Raw genomic sequence first — 22104 nt, 5'->3', positions numbered from 1 at the left:
CTGTAAGGGAAGAAACTTGATAGTAGAACAACTTTAAAGGCTTGTTTAGTTACATAGTATTGATAACAATTATCATTTATGTAGAGCTCTCATTGTTCAAATGCTTTTTGAGAAATTGTGTCGCCTGAGCTTCTGAAAAAACCCACCCTCTCCATTTTACACATGAAGAAACTGAATCTCAGAAGGATAAGTGATCTTCCAAGGTCACACTAGATTTGTTTGCTAGTAAAGCTAAAACCTCAACTCTGCTCTGATTCCTACAACAGTTTTATTTTTGTTCGTTTCACTTTTTTCCCGATTTTAATACTATTCAATACCACTTGGTACAGTTTTTATCCAGGACGCAGAGTTATCATAGACTAAATAGTTTGTGTACATAGTAATAAAAATCCTGAACCGGAAGTCAGGAGATTAACAGTCATCACCTGATATTTTAAAACTCTAACGGTATGACCTTGGGCAAATTGCTCTGCATGACTTAGGCAAATGACTCTCACATTCTGAGTCTCATCTTCCTCATCTGGCATTATGATTTAACAGTAAGTCAGCCTTATTAATAGTTTTCACAATCACTAGAAGGCAAAACTTTATTTCCATCCGCTATGTTTAAAAATTCATCCACCTACAACTGAAAGGGTTTTAAAGTTAACATTATCACCTAGAGCAAGACTCAATATTTCTACGCAGGCTGCTGCAAAGAACACACATGATAGGGTTCAAGAGGCAAGACTAGCAGGTGGGTCAGCTTTAATTAAGCAGCTAATAAAAATAAGGTTGCCTAGACTCTTGATCTGATACAGCTGAGATGTAGGGGAACGAGCACTTAAATTGGTTAAATTGGGCCTGGGAAAATTCGGGAAGGTCTCTGACACTCGGCTTTTTTTTTTTTTAATTCTATAAAATTGTATGATACCAATAATACCTAACTCACTGTGTTGTTCAGAAGGTTAGATGAGTTCATCAATGTGAAACAGGGCTTATATTTATTGACTATCTACTTTATTTCAGATACCGTGCTTTTTATTTTACACATTGTCTCACTGACTCCTCACTTAACAATCCCATTAATTGGATATCTTGACATCAACTGGAAAGATGAAGATCCTGAGGTTCAAAAAGGTTAAAAACCATACAGCTAAAACCTGCAAATCCAGATTTGGAAGCCAAGTCTATAGGACTCTAAAACCCCATCATATCCCACTACATCTTGTTGTCCATTGTGCCTAGCACTCTACCTGGCACTTAGCAGGCACTCTCAAAATTTTCCTTGAACTATCCTCCCCTCGTTTCTTTCTTTTTTACAATCCTTATTTTCAGAACTTAATGTAGCACAGGCATCTGATCTATGTTCCCTAAGTGGTCTTAAGGAATTAACACAGCTTCCTGAATAAGTGCTGAACCTTTCCCATTTGGAACCAAAGGTATTATATAATAGTGTTTAGGATATACTGGACAGTATTAAAAATTAATGTTCCCATAGCTACATATAAATTGGTTAAATTAGGAAGCATAATCCAGAAATAAAATATTCTTTCAATTTCTCCCATGTAATCCAAAATTAGTAATTCTAAATGACTAAAGTAAAAATTCATATTGTACTTGAATTAGATTTTCAATACTTTTTATAGATATCTGTCAATATTTGATATGTATTTCTGATTATTGCTAATATGTCTCATCAGGTTAATCAGAAATTCATAGCTATATTGAATGGATTAAATCTTTCTTTTATTATAAATTGATGTAGTATAGAATTTACATTTATATTTGGTGATACACATATATACTTTTCTCTTTCAAACTCATCTTGTGGCTTACCAAACTGCAGGACATTAGAATACTACTTTGTTTTAAATATTGCAAAGGCACAATGGGGAGGGGAAGGGAACTCTGAACATACTATCCTTAGAAAGCTCAATTTGTTTAAAAACTTTCTGAATAGCCATAATTTACAAAGTTTGTTCTGGGTTCATATATTGAGAGTGGAGATAGGTGGAAGGAGAGAGCTTCTTTGTCTATGCTGTTTGCATTCTTCCAACTGACCTGTTCACAGGAAATTGTGACCTGTGGTACATATCTTCTAATAGCAATAGCTTCCAGAATGAACATAAGGTGCTTGCCAACTTCATGGAAACCTACTAACAAGAATTATGCAGAAGATTATCTTCCTCAGCTGAAATGCGTGAGAAGGAGTCAAGGAAGGAGCTAAGAGAGTTGGGGAAGTCTACTTAAACTGGGTGCTGATTTGTAGAACAGAGGAGAAATTTAATAGGAAAGTGGTAAAAGTGAAGGGCCTCTGAACTTCAAATCAGATGTAGGAGCCAAAACTCTACCAGACATGTAATGAGGTACAGAAGAAGGAGAACTTGAGAGTCGATTAGATCTAGTCATAGATGCTCTCTCTACCACTTACTTTGCAACCTCTCTGAGATAAAGAACTATAATATGTAAGGTGCCTAGCACACTGCCTGACATAAATACATATTCTCAAAAAAGGTCAGTTCTTTCTTCTGGCCTTGGGTTCCATCATCTGTCAAATAATACAGGCAGACTAGGATACCATATGATCTCTAAAATAGAAGCAGAACACAGATGAAACAATACATCTCATAAAGGTTGTAGAAAATAGTACAGATCTGAGAATTAGATTGGTCAGTCTCATATAACCAGAAGAGTAAAAATCATTTTCAACAATTCAAGTAAAATGTTTATCCAAATCCAAAATAAAAATGTTACCATTAGAAGAACGTAATCTTCATCTTCTTAGTTTCTTTTTAAATTAGGATTTAAATTTAAGTTCTATTAATTCTATTTTAGTGTGTGTATATATATACATTTTATATATATATATATTCGTATTATATAGATCTAGATCTGTATGGAAACCGAACCTATATGGAGATCTTTCTGGACTATTAGCTTCCTTTAGTCAAGGGGAAACCTCAACAGGGATATATATGACTATCTGATGTTTCAACCAGAGAAGAGAGAAAGGATAAAACTTTGAGGGATGAATATGTGAAATTTTAGGAATGATCATTTGTACCAGGGCCAATAGTAGGCATTACCAAGAAGAGGCAAATCAAGAAAGATGTAAGTTGATGAAATTGAGGAAATATTAGAGAGAAATCTGTGGTTTTAATCCTTTGGCTCCTACCACCTCTTTCTCTTTTCCTGTTAGGCCTTGGTTGATTTCAGCACTAGCACGCTCTCTGTGTCTCAAACCATTTTTCACAAGACTTAAGCACTTTGTTGCTTTAGCTATGCAAACTATACTTCTCTCAATGTGAAAAATGTAATTTTAGACTAGCAGATTATATGGCTAAATAAGCTTTACTCTTCACATAGTGCATATTTACATTATAATGAGAGAAGTGATCACTGCTCAGGGAATGAGAGAGTTCAGGTGATTTGATGAAGTACAACGGAGAGTGATATTACTAAGGCTCATAAAAATGTATTACAAGGACAGAATGGCCAGAGGCCTGTTTTCCACAGTAAAAAGGGCCACCTTGTCCAGAAAGTATCTAGGTAACTAAGACTTTTTATGCTATTGGATTGACAGAGATTAGACAAGAGACAAGATACTTGTGCCTCTCTGAACATGGGGCACAAAAGTTGCCCAGAGAACAGAGAGGACTGACCTATAGCATGTTTCCTTTATGTGTTAAGAAGACAAGTCTCTCTCAGCAGATCCCAAACTTCCCATGCCGATATATGATAGTCAGCCTGGGGTTCTAACACATTCCACATGCCAGACCAACCTAAAGAAGAAAGGAAATGTTGACAAGTCTATTTTCAGGAGTTTTTCATATGAGAAAGGATATGGAATCTTTCCCCACAGCAACAAAAATGCACCATGAAATTTGAAATTTCACACCCAAGCACAAAGACAGTTTTGGTAGGAAGATTAAGACAGTTAAGGCAGATTTGACATGTAGCTATGGTAATTTCTGTGTTCGATTCATTTTTAGATAGGATTGTTTCTAAGAAATAAACCAGAATAAAAAAATACTTTTTGGCTCTATCAGATTAAAAATGAGTAAGCGGGGGTGTGTTTTGTGAATAATAATCCTCCCACTGTCCTGATAGAAGCACTTCAAAACTATTTTTAAAAAATACAAATATGAGGGGAAACTTTGTTTATTAGAAATGTGGCAATGTGCAACTCTCGTAAGGTTTTCATTTATTGAGTCCTTAGCCTTGTCTTTATATCTGGTCTTCCACTTTATCATCCCTTTACAATGGCCCTATATTCCCAAGGGATATGCACTGAAGAAAACAGCCACTGACTTTAATTCTAAGAATGTTAATAGTTGCTTTCATTTCATCTCTGATGGTTGGAAAATTCTCAATAATTATAACTGAGCTGAAGAAACATTATTTCCTTACCCATGATGATATTCATTCCCTCTACATAAAAAGGTAAAATAAGTAATGAATTTTTGTAAACCATCATCAGGTAATATGGAAATGTTTTATGGTAATGTTGGCATTCTAGCTTCCTGATATAAGACTGTCTGGCAAAGATATGAAAGAGAAACTAATCCAAACAAAACCCTATGCATGCAACTTAGAAAGAATTTTTCTATCATAATAAAGACAAAAGAAAAAGGGCTAATTTAAGAACTATGTGGTTTATTTTCATCTTGTCTATTTCTAGGAAGAAGGTGGTGTATTGCTTTCAGTACGTGTGCCAAGAAGTGCATTCCAGAAAGATATATACATATCTTCATATATCAGTTATGTATCACGTGTTTATATGTTAGTTTTGAATAGGGATATGTAGTTTCTGAATTTTCAGGGCAATCTACCATGTTATAATTTGGACTTTATCTACATTTGATATCCCGTGGTTTTCTCCATCTGTTCCTGTTTTCACAAAGTTGCTAGCTTTCATTTTGAGCATGGAGGGAAAGAGATAAAATGATTTCTAGTTGGGGTGACCATTTCATCTCAGTACTTCAGTGATAGTATTTACGTATACACAAGCACATTTAAACCAGAGTTGTCAAATCAGTTCATTATGATTCACCATGGAAAATGTTCCTATATTGAGGACAAGAAAGCCTTTTTCTTGCCATATTTTTCTTTGAAGAAATGTCACATTGATATGTTTCTTTTTGCTAAAATGCATAAAAAAGAAGTATGTCGTTCTGGTCTCTTGTATATGGACTATGTTAAGATCAACAAATGGGTTAAATTTTCCCTTTGAAGCATTATATGGTTCTGGTCTCTTGGTATACGAATTATGTTAAGATCAACAAATGGGTTAAATTTTCCCTTTGATAATTTTTATTTTAAGTGTAACTCATGGCCAGGAAATGTAACAAGAATTAAAATATCTGAGGTAAATATTTAAAATCTTTCTAAAATTAATGGAAAAAAATGATGTAACAGCAATTTTCCGGAAATAGTTTCTAGAAACTAATGTTTGAAAGGTGATATAATCTAGTCATTTACTTGAGGTTTTTAATTTTATAAGAATTATGTAAGGTTAATGTTAAGAAACAGGAAAGATATTGAAGAAAAGGATGCCATCCAGGCTTCTTTCATTTTTAATGTAATCACAGGTAGCACTCTTTCATTTTTATCATATTCTGTCTGCTATTAAAAATGTTTGTTTTCTTGCCTTGTCTCCACAATTACACTTCTGTTTCATAGACCACGGCTTAGTTATATTTGTTGTCCCAACAGCAGTGTCTTAACCAAAGGAAGTGCTCTAATACAGTTCTAGTAAATTGTTCAGATTTATGGAAGCATGAAAGTGCGTGGTATGGTGAAGGAACAAAGGGTAAAGTAAATGTGACAAAAATATGGGACACAAGGAGTAGTAAGAGATATGGATGAACAGTTAGACCTGCTTAAGATTGTAAAATCCCTTGAAAAATACAGTAATTAAAGTTTTATTCTATATGCACTGGGGAAAGTCTTGGAAGCGTTTCTGTCATAGACTTCACTTGGTCAGATCTGTGTTTTAGATGGAGTATTCTGGGTACAGGGTAGAAAATGAATTGGACAAATGAAAGTAGGGAGCAGGACAACCTATTAATAGTGGAACAGGTAACACATGATGAGGACCTGAATAAGGAAGTGGCAAAGGGACAAATGTCAGAGGCATTTTACAGGCAAGATAAACAGGATTTGGTTGCTACTTGGATGTGACCGAGGAAAAGAAAGTGTTTATGAGTTTGACGCTTCCTAAAATGGGTCAGGTACGTGCTTGCTCAGCTCAGATTTCAAGAAATTTGGAATGAGTACCTAATACATACTTGCGAGATACTTTACTAGCGGTATTCACACACACAGACTCACCCCCACACACACACCCCCCCTAATTATTATGATAAAAACTGATGTTTTTGTATTTTGTTACTTTAATGTGCTTTTATGTTTTCTTTTAATATTTCTTTTCCTTTTCTTTTTTTAACCTCATATACTCAGAAATTTTCTGCACTGGAAGAAAACAAAAGTGTTTTTTAAACATACTTTCAGTTAAACTCCTTGGATGAGGAGCTTTTTACACTAAACCAGGGGAGAACCTTGATTGTCCCACATCCCTACCGACTTATACCTCATACCTCACCACAACGACCGTGATTCTCTACATTGTGTTGCTCATAGTAGGAATTTGAGAAATATTTAATCTCATTTGAACTCATGGTAAACGCCATTATCTAGCATGTTCTATGAAATATGGTGGTTAATAAGTGATACCATATTGCCAATATTCAAATAATATGACTACAATAAAATGCACAAAGCTAAAACTTTAGTAAATATGAGTCATTTCTGTCTACTTCATTGCTTTGGGTTAATTGAAAAAGACAAGTTATCTCCCAATGTTGGTGAACAGGAACGCCAGTATATAAAGCTCTGCTTAATACAACGCAGATAATGAGTTATGACATGAAACTGTAGGATGTTAGTGTGCTAAAAATTATTTTAGAATCTTAGATGATGTTAATGACATTGGTAGGCCCTGCTAACAAGAAGCACTTCAAAAAATATCAGAAGATATGTTATTGCAATGCAGAAACAACTTTATTTATAGGTATTTCACTTCATACAGATTACACACACTTTATGCACTGAAATTACATCAAATACAGCCAGTGTTAGTATCTACATGTATTCCAGTTGAAAGATACTCTATAATATTCACTCTACTATATTCACACAAAAACCTGTTTATTTTTTTTAAATTACAGCTGCAAATAACAAAGCAAAACCAAAATTTTACAAGTGACTGCTGTGAATGCTCTTATATTTTAAATCTTCAAAATTTTAATGTTACACAGCTTTTCTTCAATCACTGTTCTTAGTACTAGCTCCACTCAAAAACAGAAATGATAATAAAATGTACACATTGCCCAATCTGAAAACTGAACTTATTCTCATAAATATTTTCATGATTTACGTCAATCCATAGTTCACACTGATCTGTTTATAAAAATGTATGTGTGTATATCCATAGATAGGTAGATATGTATGCATGTATATGATTATAGTAAATCCATATCTTAGCCTTTTGATGGAAACATAAACCCACAAAGTTGGAGACATAAGAAATTGAAAATCTGACACTGTACAGAGCACTAACAGAGAACTGCCTATCTCGTTTTTGGTTTCCTAAGTATTAAAATTAAATAAGGTATTAATGCAAAATAGAGAGGATTATTGTAATGGAGTTTTTTGTATAGGTTTTAGTTATACCAACTGAGCAGAAGTTGACTATTACTGAAGGCAAATTTATGTTAGCTCTTTTTGTGCAGAAGAAGTAGAATCTGCACTGGTACTTAGGAAAAAGCAATTTAACTTTTTAATGTATAATTTAATGTTACTTGATCTGTGATGATTCAGAAAACAGGGAAACTCTATGAAGAGAAATACTGCAGTTACATTAGAAGCAAAACAATTTGATTAAAAGTAAAAAAGACGTGAGTACGTGCTTGCGATGCACTAAATATGACAAGAGCTTTATTAAATGAAAGGTGATGTATAGGAAGATATAAGGGATACAGGATGATTGTAGTTCAGAAGTGAGGCACAAGAGTTTAAAAAGAGAGGGAATGACATCATAAATGTAGATATATAATCTTTGAACAAGTTGTCTTTAGCTTGACGTTTATATCACTTTTCTCTGCTAGAAATTTGACAAACATAAATATATACACCTACTATATGCAAACATATATATGCTCATACACACGATAGCCCATTTTAATCCCACTATATTACAACTACTTCAACACCAAATTCAAATGAATTTTTCTCTAGACATGATTAGGTATATTAATTTCTAGAGTTTGGTATGTTTATCTGTCAATTCTCATACCTGAAAATACTTAGTTGCATGTTCCCTATCATTTCTATAATTTGTGTGCATTTTGAAATAAATACTTGTATAGCCTTATAAACAACGAAAATTTATATATGTAAAGTTGAATTGTAGCACCGTCTTGAATTTTGTTGCTAAATGTTATCAATTACCTTAGATTCAGTTAAAGATAAGATAACTTTATATAAGACGTCAAGCTCTTTTTTCCTATCTAAAATGAAACGGTTCTGATATTATTCTGTAGTATTAGATAAAGTCTGTGTCTTTACAGAGTCAAACAATTTTGTCAGGTAGACAAAATATCCCCATGTTTAGTGAAAGATTGTATTTTGCCTCCAGAAGTTTTGGAATCATGTAGACAAAGCCATGACACCTATCTGGAAGTGAACTCAGCACCTTCTCTTGAATAACTGTATCTGTGTGAAAAAATGTAATTATTCACTCTGAACATCATAAATAAAGGTATACAATTTTCTGCAAAAAAAGGCACCCAATACACAGTTCTGAGTGATGCGATCAAAGGAATAAAATTAATAATGAAATATAATGTCTAATTTAGGAGCTCATAAATTAGTTTTCCAGAGTCCATGCAATTCCATTTTGTGTGTGTGTGTGATTTTCCCACCTTGAATATGAGACTAGGCTTGTGTTTACATACTAAAAGAACTGGTAAATTTTTTCAAAAATTTTAATTACTTCAAGGTTGTGACACTGAACAACTATTTGAATTGTATTGAATTACTGGGAATATTTTTGCATAAAGTGATAATGTTTATGATCAATTCTCTTTAGTTATAAAGGTTCATTGAAATGTTGATCTGCATTGATTTTGAAATTGAGGTTAGAACTGATAAGTAATAAAACAAGTAAATATTTTAAAGTTTATTTTATGGATTTCTGAAAATAATATTTTTCAGCAGAGTTGTATATTCATTTACTTCTAATTACCACCAAATAGATTAAAAGTAGTATTGTGTAAACTTTTTCTAAGTATCTAATGAAAACATTATTTTGTTATCTAATGTTTTTGCCACGTAGTAAGACAAAAAAAATAAAAATGCTTTTAAAAGTCAACGGCATTTTAAAAAGAATAACATTTTATGAAGTAAATCAATGAATAATTAATAAATATAAGGCTCCAGGACAAGGGAAAAAGTGCAAATATTTCTAGAATATCCACTGAAATACTTCATTTTCATTATTACGCCAATTTGACTATCTGAAACCTAATGAATTGTGATTGTTTCACTTGACAATTACTTTTGTATGTGTGGATAATTAAATGTAATTAACCACTTAAAAAGGACAGCTAAACCAATTTTAATTGAGAATATCTAGAATATGAAAAAGGTAAGAGTTGGTTATGAGAATTCTTGGAAATAAACTTGCTTTTTCATTCTACAGGAACAGATATTAAGAAGGCGTTCCTTTTAACTAAAAAAGTTTTTTCACCAAAATTTGATCTTTTTACTGAAAAGAGGTTAGTCTCATGGTGGAGATACATAGTATGCCTGTGTATTACACTATCAACTAATCAAGCTATACTATTACATGAATTTTTCCAACCAACATCTATAAAAATAAACAATATGCATAATAAAGTCAATTACCACTATGTGTAAAAAATCCTGCATGTAAAGTTTATAATATAAAAAGAACAGAATAATTCTGTAATTTTAAAGTGCACCACTTGCAAAGGTTACAGAGCCTTTAAACACAATTACTAAGTTATAAAGAAAAACTTGCTGATACAGCTTGAAATAAAAACAAATAATTTTAAAATCCTTCATCTAAAATCTATCTATAATTTCCTAAATTTTTCGACAATGAATGTGTATTGCATGTGCAGTAAAAATAAAAGCCTATGGCTACCCTAGAATTTAAAAAAAATCTACTCCTAATTCTAAATACCGCATAAAACCATGGATGTCATGTATGGATACCTATAATGCATGAAAAAATAAAATGCACAATAGTTCTTTTTAAAAATGGTAATTATATACAACACATACAGCTTTATATCATCACAGCACCTTTGAATATGCTAGAAACCTAAATATGAATAACATTTAAAAGAGACAAAAACTAAGCTTCACAAAATCTAGGAAAACATGTCTATTACACAAGAGCACCTATAGGAAGCATTTACAGAGTGTGTTTTAAGTTCACAAAAGATTTTTTAAGATTTGCTTGTCCTGTATCATTTCTGTTAAGATCAGGCTTCGTATCACACCTGACTAGACACACAGTTACAAAATCTAATTGGACAGTGACGAGTACAGGCAACAAAATAATAAAATGAGGCAGTATTATTTTGTGTTGAAATTAAAAGATTAGTAAATACTGTACAAAATAACGGTTAATTGATTGAATCTAAATTCAACTTTTAAAAATTATTCTGAAGTACATGTATTCTCATTGATAATGTGGACAGGGTAGTCAACAAAAAAATCAGAAGATGCAGACATAAAAGATTAACTGATGGCTAGAATTAAAATTGCCTTATAAATTTTTAAATTTAAATTATTGAAAATAAAAATAGTTTGAGAAACGTAACGGCTTGAATGATCCTATTTGTAAAAATAAACTTCCATATTTAAAGTAAAATGAGGGAATGTATTTCACCAACTTTTTTTCAATTTATGCACTTTGCATTTTAATCAAAAGAAATTACTTCTTTGAGTGATTGCAATGGTGAAAGCATACGGTACATTGTAGTTTACCAATTAGATAGTCTACTTATGATTCAATAGACTAAGTGCACTAAAAGTTCCTTTTCTTTGTCTGTGACGACTAGTCTTAAGATATGTTTTCCTTCTGTCTTTATTCACTGACTAGAATAAGAGCTAGAGAGACCGTGAAGGACATTTCATTGGGAATATTCCAGGAGTCCAATAATGCCAACACAAGAGATGGGAAGATATCTGAGACTTTGTAAGCCAAAATGTAATAATAATCGTAATTAAATTAAAAGTGCCACCAAATCAACTGATAAGAAGGAACCGGGTAGGAAAATACATATTTTCGTTCTCTCTGGCTTTTGTGGAAAACTGGTTTCAATGCTGTCCATACTCTTCTCAAATGGTAATATTTCCTCAAACATAAATAAAGGACAGATCAAGCCTAGTTAATTAACAAAAGTAGGATCCATTTTCATCTATGGCAGACTTTTAAATATGGTTAAATTTCACTCATCATTATTCTAAATAGGTAAGTATTTTAGCCTTAAAGAGCAGGGAAGAAATCAGTTGAGAAGTTCCTTTCCTACAGAAGTTGTATTCTGAGGGATGGAGTCACTTACAGCTTTAAAAATAGTTTTTGGTTTCATCTTCTGCAAAGATGACACTCATAGAACTATTGAGGAATGCTTTATTTAGAGATTCTGGATAACTATTTCAAGACATTTTCATCTTTATGTATACAAAGGAGTGATTAGGAGTTTTTCTTATTACAGTCATAAAGGGAAGGGTCACTGAATAGGAAGAAAAATGAGGTATTCTCCCTTAGCTCATAGAGTATGGAGAAAAGGAGAGATCAGGGTGGTCGTCATGCACCACTTAAAATGCATTTATATAATAATTGCGTGTACAAATGGTCAGGAGGTCACAGTAGTTTATTATGGGACACTTGAAATGTTGATTCATTTTCTCGGGCATCATTTTGTTCCCAACCAAACTGAGACTATGGATTTTGGAAACTCCTACTCTTAGTATGTCTTGGTACCTGCAGAGCACTGACTCTAGGGGTATTATAAGTTGGCTCAATTTTGATCTTAATTTATTTGAATTACACTAATTTATCAAGAAGAAATAGGAGAAAATTATAAAGTTATTCTATGTGAGTAACTTTCACAAAGGTAAAATTTAATTTTAAGTATTTTTCTACAATAGTTGTTTATAAGTATGCAATATAATATTGTAGCTTACACGACATTTATTATTACCAGTAAAATAGCTACACTCACAGTCATTATAATTAACTAAGTAATGTTAAAAAGCCAAATAGAAAGTATGTTCAAGGAACTTGACATCACTGGAGATACAAGGGATTCTGTATTGAGTAAATGGGAACACTAAATTTTAACAGAAACCTGTTTAAAATATTACTTACATACCAAATATCCAATAATTACACTAATTTGAAATGCTAAATGGAGCATAAACCTCTTCTAAATACCTTTACATCAAAGAACACTTCAAATAATACACTAATTTAATATACATACATAATAGGCCAAATCCTATTAACACTTTGCGAGGTAATATGATACACAATGAAGCATTTGAATGAAAATCCAAGAAACATATGTTATGTCATGATTATTAGGGTCCTTTATACTCCCTTTTTGTCTCAAGAAATCACGTTTCTTTTAAAAATTCTGTTAGTAGTGTTAATAAGTCAAAAGCAGCTTAAAGAATATGGCATAAGATTGGGATACATCATTCTTTCCTCAACAAATTTAATGTACACCTAATTTGAGGCATTTAGTCGTTTGTGTATGAAATGAATTAATTAACATATTGTGAAAAATGAGTTAATGTTAAAGGGCAAATTACTCAAAGCAATGAAATATGTTCAGTAATTTAATGCCAGAGAAATAAAATATATCTATTTAGATGTGACTCTAGGACCTTATATTTTCATAGGTGTTTTCAAAATTAAGATAAAATATTTTAAAATATCCTATTTAAACCTTTGTTTCTACTCTCATATGACTGTAATTATGTTTCATTATCCAAGAAACATCATTACTATTTTTTTTTCAAAACATCAGGGAGTATAATGAACTTTACATTCTCCTTTTGATACATAAAAACGGAAAGAACTTCTTTCTTTTTCAGTATTTATAGAAAAAGGAAACATGATTACAACAAAAATAATTTTTAATGACTAACGTAGTGGAACAACATGATTACGATCAACACAAAAACCCAATAAGATTATTTTATATCATTCAACTTTTAAGAAGAGTGATGGGTAATTATAATTATTTTCTCAGCAACACCATATTAGTGAATATTTTCAAAAAAATGAATTTAAATGTTGTTGCGTTTTTGGTCATAAAAAAATCTCTTGCCTTGGATACCTTTCAGAGGGTAGCTTGGATAGCTCAGCTTCACTTCCAAACTCCCGGAGATGATGTTTAACCTCTTCAGAAATCACACATGGCAAGTAGTTCCATGTTTCATTATTGACATATTAACCATCAGTTTGTACACCAAGACAGCATTATATTACATCACAATTGTTGACATTCAGAGCAAGCAAATGGAGAAACAGCATGATTCAACTCTGTTATTACACTGAACTGTTTCTTCCACAAATTTTAAATTTCGATTGGAAGATTGCAGCTAAAGTAAGCATAAGGTTCAGTGGGACATTATTTTTAAGGTGGTTTTTGTTTTTCTTGCCTTTATAATGAGAAATCCAGATTAGGAAATTAATGATCTTGGCCAAATTTTGAAATTCGCAAATCATTGGAATTTTTTGGAAGGGGAATGGAATTATGTTGTTCCTAGAAAGTTATATCTCACTGCAGATTTCAATAGTTGATGTCCTGGAATCAGTCTAGGACAAGAAAAATAACACGTTATCAAAATCAGATGGTTGTGTTCTAGGAGTCTAAGTTGCCAAGCATGCTATGTAGCTAAAATTCACATTACTAAAATACAGATGCACAAAATCAAAGTTACTGAATTTAACAGTAGTCAATACCAACCCTATTACAAGCTAAGTCAGACTCCTGTTACCATTTTGAATCCATGTATAATACCTATAGCGTGGTTACATCCACGAATTATAACCGTGCAAACATTCCACCACTGCTTTTACCTCATTTCCGAAACTGCAAGACTATCCCAACTCCAATCATAGAAATTTGTTACAATTTTTCTTTTTTTGGAAATGAAGGACCTCAAATACACATCTAAGACAGTAACAGGTACATTGAAGACCCTTAAAAAAAATGGAACTTTCATTTTTATTCTCCTCTCGATATCAGAAGTATGTAGTCTTCACAATATTTTAATGGGAGAGTTCTGTTAAGCAAGACTTGGTTTGGGCAGCATCTCTTTTATATGACAATTTTCAAAATTAATTCTAAAACGACTACGCTTATTATTTTTCTAGAATCATACCAACCAAAGTCTATCTGCTAGCTCTGAAAGATGTTAATAGAAGGGAAAGTGTAGAATCATCTTTTAAATTTCATGTTTTTCATTTCTACTACAATATATACAAAAATGCCTTCCTGAATGCTTTAAAAATGTATGCCAAAGAGGGGCATCATAATCACCAGGTATAAATGGTTTTGTGCATAGATGCATTTCTATCTAATGAATGTTCCATATTTTTTCAGAACTTCAGAGTTAGAAGTAAAATCTATAGAAAATATTTTATTCACTTTTTAAAATATGAAATTTCTGATAAATTCCCTTGTAACCTACAGCCTGCTATAACTATTTCATTTCTTCACTTTCATATTTCTATTAAGATGAGTAATTAACTAAATGTAAATATCATCCTAAACTCTCCTTTTAGAAACGTATTTCTTACTTTGTTTAAAATCAATTGGAATATTTCTGCCTTCTGCTAACAGCAATACTTTATTCCACTGTCAGAATTTCCTCAGGAACAGTGAATTTTTATTGTGTTGGCTGACACATTTCCCCATTTTGTATGATGTTACTTTAAAAAGAAGGCACCTACTATATTTGAATTTTTAAGTACATAAGTTCTTTTTCTGTGTTCACTTATCTTATTAGCAACCTCGGTGAATATAAGATGCCTCTTCTGGAATTAAACAGAAATTGAAGAGTATATGGAAAGGGTGAAAACATTGCAAATGTAGCACAAAATATAAGAATTCAAACTTTTTTAGTGTCATATCAGTCTACCTAAGTTCACCAATTCATGTCCAGAAGATATTTAGTAATTAATCTGAAACAACTGTGAGCCAATGATGTAAATTATACAATTTACCTATTTTTAAGAGGTGAAAAAATAGAATAAGTCATCTGAGAATTCATTGATTCTAAGATAGTCCTTTTAGCTAATAAAAACCTAACAATAACCAAGAACTCATTCTCACTAGTATTTATTTTTAATATTTTGCCTATCTCATGAAATGATTTGTCTTGTGTCTAGGAAAAGATGTCTTAGTTAAATAAAATAAAAAGCCATCATGAAAAAAGTTAATTTTATTGACTTTTTAAGGATTACAAAATATCAAAACATAAAAAAGTATTTGGAAAATGCTTCCATTTTTTCTTTCATCCATGCCTTGTTTACTGTATGTTCAGATACTCAAATAAAATATCTAGCTCATAAAAGATCTCTATGCCTTCATAAATGATTGAAACGAGAATTTGCTCTTTTAACTAACTTCACGGATCGATCTATTAAAAGTGAGGATCTTCAAACGTAATTCACAAACCCCACCTTTTGTATACAGCGTCAAGGGAGTCACAAATCTAGCCCAGGGAAAAGTGCTGTTAGGATACACAACACAAATAAAGGATATTTTTCTGTTGAGAAATGTTTCCAAGAAACAAAATAATAACAATAAGAATTAGAAAATGAGAGATCCCTTTTGAATGGTTAAATATAAACAAAAACACACCCTGAGGAGATGTTAGGCATCTATCATGTTTGTCACCCATCTAAGATCCACCTTGGTAGGAAAACATGGGGCTCCTTCGAATGTAGAAATAACCACTGCCCTGTAAACCCATTCTAAGCATAACAAAACTTTCTACAAAGAGGGTAGGGTTCTATTTTACCACTTGAAATAACATAATTATGGACCTATTGTAACAAAAACTGCACCCACAACTGAATTACTATCTTACCTTTACTGTGTGATTAAGAGAGAAAGGTTAATGTTATCGTATAATCGAACTATGCATACCTTTAAATGACCTCAATCCCTAAAACTATGTCCTAAACTACGGAAAATTATTTTCATTGTTAGTTTGAATCCTGACAGACTTTAATATCTCTAACTTTGATGAGAGAAAACTTATTCTCTTTCATATTACTATTATTTTATTAAGCCTGAATAGGGTTTCAAAAACCTTTATTTACTGAAACTGAGATGAAGAACTTTGTAAGAATAACACAGACAAAATGATAAAGTCAACAAGTGGCATGACTTCGAGAGAAAAAATGTAGATAAATTCCATCATTTGACTTTATTAAGGAAATAACCATACTTAAATCATTTAATTTACTCATGTTTTGCTAGATAAATTTTTATTCATTTCTCCACTGAATACAGATAAAAAGCACTATATAAACTGTTGTTTTCATAACTTTATTGGGTGTTAAATTATTGTACATAGATTTCTTGGGTCTTAATACGCCCATATTTTCCTTCGGGCCCATTAGAGAAAGCAAACATATTTCATTTTCGAAAAGTCATTATCTTTTAAGAACGTCTCCTGAAGGGCTCTCAATACCTTGCATAAATAGGCAAATACTTAAATGGATATCTAAAATAGAGATCTCATATATATTTCATTCTCTGGCTTGAAAATGAGAGTGAATAGCATGACTTCCTTTTCCTAATCCCATTCTTGCTGCATTGTGTGGATATAGATTTTAAGAACCAGAAAATAGTGAGTTCCTAATCTGAAAATGACACTCTCTTTTCATTGTGGGTCTTGGGGCCATGGCGTGTAAGGAAGATATCTTGATGCTATTTGATTATCTTGGGCAGACACAGATTTTTTCCAAAGTGAAATTGAGATTCTCAACACCATTATTAAGACTCGCTTCTTCAAAGCTTTACTGTGATGCACCCAGTCCCAACTGTTCTGATGCTCATGCACACAATGGTACTGAGGACAGTGCCACAACCCTTTATTGTGTTTTTCCAGTACATTCCCCAGCAAGAAATGTCATACTGCCATCTACAGACAACACTGCCCCTATCATAATCATCATTCTACACCCAGTTTTCCCACAAGCATGAGTCATTTTGTGCTGATTTTCTACCAAACTTAAAATGAATCCATATATCTGTTTGGATACTTCTTCACAATATGATTATTTCGATCCCTGGTTGAGTCAATAGATTCTGTAAAGTTCTATTTCAACTGAAACTAACTTTTAAAAATATAGTTAGAAAGGTTAGTTAGAAACTTGGATTACCTACCGGTCTGGTGTGTACAGACACAGGGGTCTTGAAAGTTGTCACTGGATAGCTGCACTCAGAAACACTGTAGGGATCAGAACTGCTGGAGGAGCACTTGGAGATGGAATCACAGGCCACGAAGGTGTTATCAAGAGGCAGTTCCTGGATGATGTGGTGCTTCGAATTCAGAGGAGTTTCCGGCTGGATCTGAAAGGCAGGCTGTGGGGAGGCAGATTTGTAGTGCCGGGCCAAATCAGGGCTGTCAGGCTTGAAAGTAGTAGGTGTAGTGCCCCAGTTGTACTTGCCCATGGTTTGCTCTTCCAGCTCAATGGGAAGGTCTAGTGTGACACTGTTTCCATCGTTGTCAGCATCATCTGCCTTAGTTTCTTCAATAGTGACAAAGTTAAGCAGCAAGTTCTTAGGGGCATGCTTCTTCTTCTTCTTCTTCTTTTTCTTCATCATTATCATCTGCCTGTTTTCTGGGTTTGGAGTAACCCATTCAGAATTCTGTTTGTTTTTCTGAGCAGCCTTAAGGTGTGGTGATTGGCGGCATCTTACTACAGCAGTGATGAAAATAACAAGAATGACAGTTATAGTGCCAGCAACAATGGCAACCATGATCTTGACATAGTCACTGGTTGGTGAGGATGCATCAGCTGTCTCAATATTTTGGGTTACTGGTGTTTCAATGTTTTTGCGTACCAGTTCATGTATCAGGGTAGCATTGGTCACTGACTCATTCACGAATAGATTAACAATCACAGCACTGAAGAGAGAATCGGGTTGGCCTAAGTCCTTAGCTTTGACTACCAGTCTGTGTAAACCAAGGTCTGAAACAACACATTTCTCCTTCAGTGTAATGTTGCCTGTTGTTTGGTCGATTATAAACAGACCTTTTGTGTTTCCTCCTACAATGCTGTAACGGAGTTCTGCATTCATTCCAGTGTCGTTGTCAACAGCAACCACCGTGAAGACCACTGTGCCTGGATTAGTGGATGGTAGAACTAATTCATAGGAGTAGTTGGAAGAAGGAACAACAAAAACCGGTTTGTTGTCATTGACATCAACCACATTTATGGTCACTTTGGCAGTTGAAGAGCGTGATACCCTACCACCATCCTCAGCCTTTACATAGAAAGTATAAGATTCTTGTTTTTCTCTATCAAATGAAATATTTGGTTGGATGACACCAGTCTGTGGATCAATGGTGAAGTCATCATTCACATCTAAAATGGAGAGAGTAACTGCAGAATTTTCTCCATAATCAGGATCAGTTACAGTGATTAGTCCTACTGTGCCATGTCTTGGAAGGTTTTCTGGGACATAGAAGTTGTACTCATTGTGAGTGAAAATTGGACTGTTGTCATTCTGATCAAGAACAGTCACTAAGACTGTGGCATTGGTCGTTAAGGGTGGAATCCCATTATCTTTTGCCAGAACTGTGAAGGAATATTTTTCCTGTTTTTCTCTATCCAGTTTCTTCACTGCAGTCAGAATGCCTGTACGACGATCCAGATTAAATTCAGATGGAGCATCAATGCCTAGCAGGTAACTGATCTCAGCATTACGCCCACTGTCTGCATCCGTTGCACTTATTTTTGTCAGCTGGGTGCCAGGAGAGTTATTCTCAGGAACAGAAAGACTTATGAAAGGCTGGGTGAAAACTGGAGCATTGTCATTTTCATCCTTTACTTTGACGAGGAGCATGGATGATTGATTCAAAGGAGGTTTGCCAGCATCTGCAGCCAGTAATTTAATGGCATATTCTCTTGTGGACTCATAGTCAAGATATGCAGCAGTCTCTAGGAGGAACTGATTACTAAATACTGGCCTTAATCTGAAAGGGACTTCATGATCTGTAAAGCATGTCACTCTACCGTTATGGTCAGCATCCTTATCTGTCACAGTTATGAGAGCAATTTTGGTGTTGAGTGGAGCATTTTCTGAAAGAACCACGGTGCCATTGATTGGATTGATGATGTATCTTATGTCAATTGATGGAACGTTATCATTGATATCTGTAACATTTACTAGCACCATTGCTCTCGCTGGCATCAATCCACCATCACTTGCTAAAACCAGTAACTTGTGGTTTGGTGATTCCTCCCTATCCAGGGGTTCTTTGATTGTGATAAGTCCAGTGGTGGTGTTGAGGTGAAATAGCCTCTTGGCGATGTTGGACACTAGATTGCTGAAATAGAACTGAATCTTGGCATTTTCACCTATGTCAGCATCTGTGGCGTGGAGCTGTGTCACTGAAGTACCTACAGGAGCATTTTCTGGTATACTGACTTCAATTTCATTCTCCTTGAAGACTGGGCGGTTGTCATTTGTATCAGCAACACTTACTTGCAGAATAGCGGTACTGGATCTTTGAGGAAAACCACCATCTTCAACCTTTACTTTCATTACATATGTATCCTTCTCTTCTCTATCTAATTCTTTTTGAACAATCAGTTGTGGCATCTTGTCTCCTTCTGGGGTTTCAATGACATCGAGCCCAAAAATACTTTGACCCTGGAAAAGATAGAATGAAAACATATTTAAACTTATGTTATTATGTAATGAGACGAATTTTCAATTTCTTGAAGCCACATGACACAGGATCAGGTCAGAAATAAATGCCCGAAGACTTGAATTCTAAGTCTCAACTCTGCCTGTAACTAATATTGTGATCTCAAGCAAGTTGCTTAATATCTCTAGGCACTTGTAAAATTAGAAAATTGTGCTAGAAGATGTTCTGAGGGCTTTTCAGGTCATAGCATTTTATGATAATAAATGTCACTCATTTATGTAAACTATTAAAATTTTCAAAAGGAAGAAGTATATAGAATTTTAAAAGGAACTATCACTGTTTCACATGATGAATGAAGTCATCAGAAAACTAATCATGGTTGTTCCAAATGAACCAAAATATTTTACTGTAGACTCCAGTTGTCCAGGATGCCTTTTCACCACCAAAAGTAACAATCAAGCATAAAATATTCATCCAAGACAATAGCACATATATCACATCTAATAAATACAGCCAGACCCTTTGGCAGAGGGAGAAAATAGACGAACTCTGATAAAAAATAAAACCCTGTGTAAAATACACAGAATTTCCTTTTTTATTTTTTACAGAAACAAGTGTCAAAAATGAAATTTTCTTGGAGATTAGCAACATAATGCTATTTAATTAACTTTTTTAACAAGCAAGCACAATGGACAGAAACTCACATGTAAACATGTTAAATTGGAAAGGATAGCTTGGAACAGCAACTATATTCCTTTTATGTTCATTAAGTCAGCTTATAGGAATATTTAAAAACAGTCTCCTCTGGTTCTGGCTTCCCCCAAAACCTCCAAGGAGGTGGTTCAACTAATATGAAATTGTAAAATACTTGCTCATTGCACATGGGCTCTCAAGTGCTGCTGCTTATCAGCACACAAAGGGTCTCACACTCTTAACAAGTCTTTTAAATAGTCAAACATCTTAATTTTGATAAAGTCCAATTTCATTAAAAGCAAATACGAATTGTAAAAAGTCCCCTATTTGGACTGCAATAAGATGAACCCTGCACAGATAAATAGTGATCTTGCTAGCTGATGGAGGAGTAGTGTTGACTGACTCTCAGGGGCGGTCTTATCCTATGTTACTTGTAGCACTTTGACAGAAATGAATAAGATAAAAAAGTACTGGAGGCTGTGAAGAAAAGATCAGAAGGCCTTAAGATTCCCAGCACGTGGGTGATTTAAGACCTCCTGCGTGTACACGCGTGCACGCAATGCACGATTGTAATTTTTAATTCTCCAATCCATTTTTTAACATAAAAGTTACTGACACATGGTGAGGATCAGTTATTGATCTCTCATTTATGTGCTCTATCATAAAAGAACAAGATAATATCTGAGGGGTTTTGTTCATAAGTTTTGTCATGCCAGTGTCTAAAATAAAATCCTAAAAGTTACAAACTAATAAATGATATCAAGTTTTCCGGGAACACTAGAATATATGATGAGATTATATATTCCTATTATCTTTTTCAATTTTCCAAGTTGTTATAATTGCCTATATATAGTTTTGTACAATACTCAAGTACAACTGTCTTTTGCCTCATGAATTACTTGAAGATATTTATGCAAATTTTTGGACTTTTTCTTTTGTCCTGAGAGTCATTTACACTTTTATTCAAATCCAGAACCATAATATATCTTGGTGGAAGAATTACATGTTTATTACAAAATTTAAGGTGGCATTTCAGAACTATTAATTAAAGTCATCAGTTAGCTCCAATGTGATTTTTTTAAAAAAGCAATGTGTATTGGTAATGTCATTTTTAATTCATACAACTAAAATGAGCATTCTATTCATACTTTATTCCTATAAACCAATAAACAATCTGCCTTTTCTTTTAATAAAGTATATAGCAAGGGAAGCATTTTTCATCTCATATCTATTTACAAGTCTGAAAATTAGCAAACAAATCTATTTTTCAACTGCACAATTTAAGAAAATATAGAATTTTATAATAATAATATTAAATTAAATAACTATAGTGTTTGTTATAATTTGATCTAAATAAACATAGTAATTAATGATAATTTTATTTCTGTAATGATATTTCAAAAGGCTTTTAGGAAGGTT

The 22104-nt window shown here is 33.3% G+C and overlaps 1 protein-coding gene across 8 annotated transcripts in view; it reads right to left on the bottom strand.

Annotated features, from left to right (window-relative positions):
• The window catches only part of PCDH11X (protocadherin 11 X-linked), a 666144-nt gene that overhangs the window by 573319 nt on the left and 70721 nt on the right, over positions 1–22104 (bottom strand). For all 8 annotated transcript variants that reach the window (XM_070606664.1, XM_070606665.1, XM_070606666.1 and 5 more), the window contains one exon: positions 17499–19994. In XM_070606664.1, coding sequence (XP_070462765.1) covers positions 17499–19994 — 2496 coding nt within the window. The remainder of the gene's footprint in view (positions 1–17498; positions 19995–22104) is intronic.

This window comes from Equus przewalskii, chromosome X, assembly GCF_037783145.1.
Source record: "Equus przewalskii isolate Varuska chromosome X, EquPr2, whole genome shotgun sequence".
Lineage (NCBI taxonomy): Eukaryota > Metazoa > Chordata > Mammalia > Perissodactyla > Equidae > Equus > Equus przewalskii.
The sequence above is the reverse complement of the archived record's forward strand: the minus strand, read 5'-3'. Positions and strand labels throughout refer to the sequence as shown.